The sequence below is a fragment of the Triticum dicoccoides genome, chromosome 3B (assembly GCF_002162155.2).
Source record: "Triticum dicoccoides isolate Atlit2015 ecotype Zavitan chromosome 3B, WEW_v2.0, whole genome shotgun sequence".
NCBI classification, from domain to species: domain Eukaryota; kingdom Viridiplantae; phylum Streptophyta; class Magnoliopsida; order Poales; family Poaceae; genus Triticum; species Triticum dicoccoides.
In genome coordinates this window covers 4,579,882-4,587,792 of record NC_041385.1, presented here as the reverse complement: position 1 = coordinate 4,587,792, position 7,911 = coordinate 4,579,882, and the positions used below count along the sequence as shown (strand labels likewise).

The 7,911-nt window shown below is 55.3% G+C and overlaps 1 protein-coding gene across 1 annotated transcript in view; it reads right to left on the bottom strand.

Moving 5' to 3' along the window:
* Positions 1-4,343: 4,343 nt before the first annotated feature.
* LOC119280413 (protein MOTHER of FT and TFL1 homolog 2-like) overlaps positions 4,344-7,911 on the bottom strand; it is a 4,732-nt gene continuing 1,164 nt past the window's right edge. Inside the window, exon 4 of the mRNA XM_037561271.1 lies at positions 4,344-4,866. Coding sequence (XP_037417168.1) covers positions 4,637-4,866 — 230 coding nt within the window. The 3' untranslated portion in view covers positions 4,344-4,636. The remainder of the gene's footprint in view (positions 4,867-7,911) is intronic.

The window sequence follows — 7,911 nt, the reverse complement described above, 5'->3', positions numbered from 1 at the left end:
GGAGCTGTTGGAGTTGTTGGAGAAGCGTGGACGTGGACGCGGTGAGCACGATGTCGTCGACATAGAGCAGTAGGTATGCCGTGCCCGCGCTGTTGTGGAGGACGAAGAGGGACGGGTCGGACCGTGAGTCGATGAAGCCAAGACCGCGAACGAAGGTGGCGAACCGCGCGAACCAAGCACGCGGAGCCTGTTTCAGGCCATAGAGGGACTTGTCCAGCAGGCACACATGATCAGGATGGTTGGTGTTGACGAAGCCAGCAGGCTGCTGGCAGTAGACGCGCTCGGCGAGGCGTCCATGCAGGAAGGCGTTGTTCACATCCATCTGATGAACGGGCCACTGACGAGCGGCGGCGATGGTGAGCACGACGCGGATGGTGGCCGCCTTGACGACGGGCGAGAACGTCTCGTCGAAGTCGACTCCCGGCCGCTGTGAGAAGCCGCGCACGACCCATCTCGCTTTGTAGCGATCCAGCGTGCCATCAGCCTTGAGTTTGTGGCGGAACAACCACTTGCCGGTGACGATGTTGGCGCCCGGTGGGCGCGGTACAAGGCTCCATGTCCGGTTCTCCATCAATGCCCTGTACTCCACCTGCATTGCAGTTAGCCAATGGGGATCACGCAGCGTAGCACGCACGGTTTTGGGTATAGGGGAGATGGTTGGGGCGGTGGTGGAAGTTGTGAGGGCTTGGTTGTATTTAGGGTTCGGGAAGAACTTGCCGGCCTGGGCCCGGGTGATCATCGTATGTGTAGGAGCTGGGTCAGGACGCCGGCGGGGAGGTGTGGTGCGTGGTGGCGTGGAGGTGGGTGATGGGTTGTCCGGCGTGGTCAGCAAGGGCGGCGATGGGTTGTCCGGCGTGGTCGGCATGGGCGGCGATGGTGGTCTGTCCGCCGATGGGGGAGTAGATGTGCTTGGGGGCGTAGCCGTGGCCGATATGGCGGGGCTAGGCAGGACGGCGGGAGCGCCGTGGGGAGGGGGCTGGGTGTGAGGCGGGCGAGGTACGCGTGGGAGCGCAGAGCGGGGACGCTGGGGTATGGATGGGGTGTAGTTGAGCTCATCGGGGTCAGAGGTGGGCTCAGCTGTGGTGTGAGCGAAAGGGAACTGATGCTCGTCGAACACGACATGGCGGGATATGACAACTTTGCCGGTGGTGCGGTTGAGGCACCGATAGCCCTTGTGGTTTGGTGAGTAACCAAGGAACACACAGGGAGCCGATCGGGGAGCGAGTTTGTGTGGTGTGGTTGCGCTGAGGTTAGGATAGCACAAACATCCAAAAACCCGAAGAGCGGTGTAGTTGGGTTCGGTGCCGTGGAGGAGAAAGAAGGGGCTGTGATTATGTCGAGGACGACAGGGGCGCCGGTTGAGTAAGAAGGTGGCGGTTTGCAAAGCTTCTGCCCAGTACGCGTATGGCATGGAGGCATGGATGAGCATTGAGCGAGTGATGTCGTTTAGTGTGCGGAGGGCACGTTCAGCACGGCCGTTTTGTGGTGATGTGTATGGGCACGACATGCGAAGAGCGATTCCTAGGCTGGAGAAGAGGTCGCGTGAGGCGAGGTTGTCAAATTCCTTGCCATTGTCCGTTTGGATGGATAGAATGGGTAGGTGGAACTGAGTGGAAACGAAAGCGGCAAACGAACGGAGCGTGGGCAGCACTTCGGATTTGTGACGAAGGGGGTACGTCCATATGAAATGGCTATAATCATCCACAATAACAAGATAATGTTGGCAACCGGAAATACTCATAATAGGAGAGGTCCAAACATCACAATGCACAAGCTGAAACGGGAAATAGGAAACATGTTCTGAAGAGCTAAAGGGCAAGCGCACACTTTTTCCTAATTGACAAGCATTACAGGTGGGCGAGATATATCAGACGGGCGGATATGACAGCTTCGGAGGGTGTGATAAAGCGCATCATCACCAAGGTGGCCGAGGCGGCGATGCCATGTGTCACGGGAGACGGCGAGGAGGGCTTGGTGCTGGGTCGGTGGCGCGGTCATGGGGTAGAGCTCATCCGGCGAGTTACACCGGAGGATCACCGTCTTCGTGCTTCGGTCCTTGACAGAAAAACCAACGTCATCAAATTCCACGTTAACAGGGTTATCACGGGTTAGGGCTTTGACAGAGAGGAGGTTTTTGATGAGGTTGGGGGAGACAAGAACATTATGCAGGGAAAGGGATTTTGTGGCTGTAGGGATGGAGTGGTGACCGGAGTGCGTGACTGCGAGCGTCGAGCCATCACCAACTGTGATGCCAGGAGAAGAACAGGGATAGGAGGAGGAGAGGATACCTGGTGAGGAGGCCATATGGGTTGTGGCGCCGGTGTCCAGGTACCACTCTGCACCAGACGCGGCCGGCTGGCCCTGTTGAACTTGCAGGTTGTTGAGGGCGTGGATCAGGGCCGTCTGGTCCCATGCTGCACCGCCGACAGGTGGGCCACCAGGAGCGCCGTACAGGGGGTGCGGCGGGACAGCCCCATGCTGCCAGACGACGGGTGGAGCGGAGTTGGGTACCCCGCCGTAGTGGGACGCAGTGCCGGCGAATGGAGCGGCGGCGCCGGGACGTGGTCCGAGGATGCCCGAGCTCGGGGCATGGGGGCGCCAGGGCATTGGCCACGCGTGGACCATACCGGTCCATGGCGCTGGTGCTGGTGCAGGCGGGCGAGGCACATGCGAGCCCCCGCCGGAGTGTGAGGACTGGCCACCACCCGAGCCGGCGCCCCTACCCCTGCCTCTGTTGCGACCGCCGTTGTTGGGGCGTCCGCCGCCCGTGCTGGAGCCGCCCCCACCTTGGCCGGGCTGCCCCGGTACACGGGCCGCGTGGAGAGCGGTCTCGGTGTGGCGCTCGTCCGCCTGACGACTTTCCTCGAGCATGAAGAAGGCACGGCAGCGGAGGAAAGTGGGGAAGGGCGTCTGCATAGTCAGGATAGGTATGGCATAACGGAACCGCGGATGCAGCCCGCGAAACATGTTCAGCACCTGATCCTTGTCGTCGACTTCTGCGTTGAGATCGGCAAGGCGATCAGCGCAGTCCTTGAGACGCGCGAAGTAGGCGAGGATGGACGAGGACCCTTGTTCGATGCGCCGGAACTCGGTGGCGAGGAAGACGATCTGGTGCTCTGCGTTCTCTAGAAAGAGAGTGCAGATGGCGGACCAGACCGCGGCCGCGGAGGCGCCGCGGCGGTGGATGAGGCCGAAGATCTCAGGGCTCACGCGGTTGTAGAGCCAGGAGGTAATGTGCGCGTCGTCTTGATCCCAGAGGGGGTCGCCGGCGCGCCCCGGACCCGTGAGATGCTCCTGGACGGCGTACTTCTGGAACATAACCTCGAACAGGGTGCGCCACTGCGAGAAGTTCGGAGGGTTGAGGGAGAGCACCAGCGGCACGTGCTGGTTGATGAAGACGGCCGCGAGCGGAGACTGTGGCGGTGGGGCTGCAGACGTGGAGGCGCCGGGATCCGGGGTAAAGAGCGGCCGGCCGAGAGCGCCGTGCGTGAAGACGGAGGGAGTGAGCAAGGACTGGCTTACGGGGACTGGGCGAACCTGGGTACCAGGCGTGACCGGCGAGCCGCCGGACGGGCGCGGTGGTGGAGGGGGTGGGGGAGGTGGGTTCGCCATGGGAAGATGCGGCTGGGAGGGAGAGCAGCGGAAGAGGTTGAGCGACGCAGGAGAGAACCGGCGTCTGATACCATGTGAGTGGGAGAGATCGAGAGAATAATGCACCTTAAGTGCTCTCATTGCATTCCTGTGATTATATACACGAGCCGTACATGTACAGGGCGCGTAGCGCAGGAGAGAGAGGGAGAGTGGGACACACGACGTGCGAGAGGTGGGGGGGCATGCACGACGTGCATGGCCATGCAGGTAGTCTAGGGCAGCAACTGCTTACATCGACTAAGACTCAACCAAGTCTCAGTCGATCCTATATCTGTGGGATTTTAAGTGAAGATCTGACGATATTTTTCTTTTTAGTTTTTTGTTACATGTTATGTCACTTGACTTATAATTGGTTAAGTCTCAGCCGACTGATACCTAGCCACACCCTATCACGATACAACCCTCAGCCTTGTGGTAATAAGCGTAGCCCATCTCACTGGTTATAGTAGGATCAAGTTTTAGGTTATTATGCAAACTACACCTCATGTGTACGAGGAGCTAAATAGTGCAATCCTACCTTTTTGCGAGGAAAATAGTGTACCTTTTTACCCTGTATTTTTTAATACAAAATTCGTTTGTTGCCCTGGCGTAGCGGTAAAGCTGTTGCCTTGTGACCATGAGGTCATGGGTTCGAGTCATGAAAACAGTAAGAGACTATGGTAGTATGCATGATAATCGAAGACCAAACAACATGAAATTAAGCGCCAGCTGCATGCTAGTACTATTATTACAAGAACACGCGCAGGAAATATCCCCGTCGCGCGGAGACAGAGTTGTTCTGCAAAACCCCAAGACATATATGGTCCATGCATCTCATGCATGCATACGCAAGCACAGCGCAATTACACAACAGTAAAAACAGCACATAGCAGTTGCTGGCTAACTTATGGAATCTCAGTTATTATTCTTCACCGGGATTAAGTATTGTAGCTCGGTGCGCATGCAGCGGGCGGTGCCGGAGTAGCCCGGCCGGCGCGCGCTTTCTTCAGCGCCGGCGGTGCCCGGACGGCTCCTTCTGGGAGTTGAAGTAGACGACGGCGACGGGGAGGCCGAGCTCGTGGTTGCCGGCGAAGGCGCGGGTGTTGAAGTAGGCGCGCTCCTCCGGCGGCGCCTCCGCGACGTAGGGGAAGCGCGTCTTCTGCTCGAACAGCACCAGCACGTAGCGGTGGATGCCCACCGGCGGCCGCGGCCCCATGTATGGCACCACCACCTCACCTGCATGCACCACAAATATATATACACCCGGACGTATTATCCATCGTTCATGCATGCATGGGCGGCAAAACGACAGAATTTACTATCTCTCCGTTTCTAAATATTTTTTTAGGGAATTCAATATGGACCACATACAAAGTAACGTGAGTGAATATACACTTTTAAATATGTTTATATACATCCATTCCAAAGCTAACTGTATGCGTCATGCATCAGGAATGTACACGTGTGACAGCCGGACACGTGGGACGCTTCCCGGACGAACGCTTGGTGGCAGCCGGGCCGCCAGGCGGCTCGGCGCCGTTGCGGCGGCCATGCTTGCGTGCATGCTCCAAAGTTTGTGCCATGCGATCGCATGCATATGGATGCACCGCGCGCGTGGTGCACATAATAAGATATATACAAGTAGAATCTTGGAGCACCGTCGTTATCTTGGATATTTTATGCACCATATCTTCTTTTCTGTGGTGATCCCAGGAAGCGGCCACCAAACAAGTTTGTTTTGTTACTTGGGCTTGGGTTCCATATGTAGGTGTGGCCGGTCGTCGAAGGCTGCGTTTCCATCACGGTGTACACTAGGACAATCTAGTTTATTTCTTCAAAAAAATTCCATTTTATTGTTTGTTTAACTCGTTTTTGCCTACATTTATGGCTGTTTTCCTACAGCATACTATAAAATTATCACATACAAACACAATTGAGCAACCACAAATGGGTCTAGATAGAGGCATATAATAAGTAAATGCGGGAACGATGGAAGGCCTTAAAAGTATGAAATTCTGTGACATGTTGTTCATTTTATATCAGCTACATATTGTGAATTCTTGCAAAAAAAAAGTACCAGTCAGTTTCGTAAAATATTGGAATAGGCATTTGAGTGACTTTTCTTTTTGGCAAGAGCTATTTTAGTAAATATATGACAAGGTTCACAAAATACTCTGTTAGCACCAATGGATTGTATCATAGAAGAATGTGAAACCAGTTGACACACAACGTCGTGCTTTGTGGTTGCTGAACTAATTCCATAATCTCGTTGGTTAAAAACTACCGGTGAAAAAAGGAAGAAAGAAAGATTAACCGAAGAGTAGAAAGGCAAAGAACTTGTTGGGCAAATCAAATTCTAACTGTCCATCGCAATAAAAGGCATGTGTGAGCAATCATAGTATGCATGTGCGTGTGTCGGGACCACTAGGTATCGACATACAACGATAAATGGAAAACGACATGTTTGTGTATGGTTGTGACATATATAAGGGCACATGGAGTGACATGAGCTATCTCTTACATGTGATGGTTGGGTCTTAGGTGAGATAGAGGACTTTACGTACGATCCAAAACCGTCTCGGGCAAGAGATGAACTTGGTACAATGACCAACGTATTGGCAATATATGGTAGGTTTGGAGCACGTGTTTGTGTGTGTGTTGTGCGGGGTCGGGTGGAGGTGGGGTTTAGTTATATGCAAGTATTTTCATTGAGTGTCTTTTACTTTTGTAGTGTTTGTCTATTAGAGTGTCATAATCCATAAGGCCTAAGCATTTACTAAAGGTGATGAAGATTGCAAATAAGACCATAACTAGAGACGCCGAAGAGTGGAAACATTACAATAATTGCAGCTTATGATATCATTTCCTAACTTAAGTGGGAAAAAATCTGATATGAGTAGCACTTATAGTTCATGGTGTCAAGAGATATGGTTGAGGAAGCTTAAAGAAATGATAGATGAGAGAAATCTTTAGGTCCCAAGCTAAAAGCCTCAACTAAGATGATGCTAGATGCAAAGTGTCAAAACAACTATAATTCTACTCATTGAGATGCATGAGAGGCCCGGAGTGAGGCTCAAATGGTTTTTTTTTAGAAAAGGAGGATGACCCCCGGCCTCTGCATCTGGAAAATGCATACGGCCACTTTATTGATTATTCACGATGACCATACAAAGTATTACACCAATGTGCCTGAATCCACCATCTTGGCAACATATGCCACTACTCCTATCCAATATGATGAAAGAGAGCTAGCCGGGCCACTACCCAGACCACTCACGTAATCCTAACATCAATAGCCGGAAGCCGAAACACATTCGGAAGCCCCAGCCGAGCCACATACCTGGTCTGGGGCATAATCCGGTCAGACGCACTCGTGTGTCTTCGCCGCCATCTTCCACAGGTCCGTCTTCAGATCAAATTGAGGCATCTACCATGTCTGGCCACTCCGCCATTGACGCCACCATGACGCCAAACAGCAACCTCCTCCTGCGCGAGTCCATCTCCGTGCATCGGACGTCGAGCCTCCACAGCGCCACGCCGCCGACATCCGCCGCCATCAATGAGTGAGATGGAGCACCGCTCCACCCTCCCCCCAGCCAACGCTTACTCCAAAACGGCACCCCCAGGAGAACCTGGACGCGTCGGAGGAAAAGCGGAGGCTTGGGCGAAGAAGGGCACGCCGTCAGAAGCTGTTACCCACCCCAAACAGCGCCCGCCACCACCCAGCCCTCAAGGCGGCGCCTTCAAGAAGGTCACGGCGCCAAAGACGCCGCCGCCGCCCACCGGAGTTAGGTTTTCACCCGAGAAGCTAGGTGGTGGGGAGTGGAAGGGCAGACCTTGACAGACGTCTCCATGAAGAAATCGGCGCCCGCAGGCGTCGTCGTCGTCGCGGCCGGCCGGAGCCGACCCGGGTTTCCCCCGATCTGGATCCCGACCACCAAAATCGCATCATTGGGAGGCCCTTAGGCGGCAGCATAGGGAGGGGAGGCGAGGGGTGCGGCGGCGGCGCTATGGGGCGTCACCACCACGCCAGATCCCTTCCTCGCCGCCAACAGCAGCCGGCGGGCCAGATCGGGCGCGGACCAAATCTGGCGCCTAAGCACCCGCACGCCTACGCCGCCGCCACGGCCGGCCAAGCTCCAGGCCACGCCACTCCACCCACCCAGAGAAGGAGAAGCGCGAGACGAAGCAGAGGGCCGCCGGGGAGCGCCGCCACGGCCGCAGCGCCGGAGGCCGAGCCTTCCCCACCTGGAGCGGTCGCCGTCGGGAACGACGCCGCGC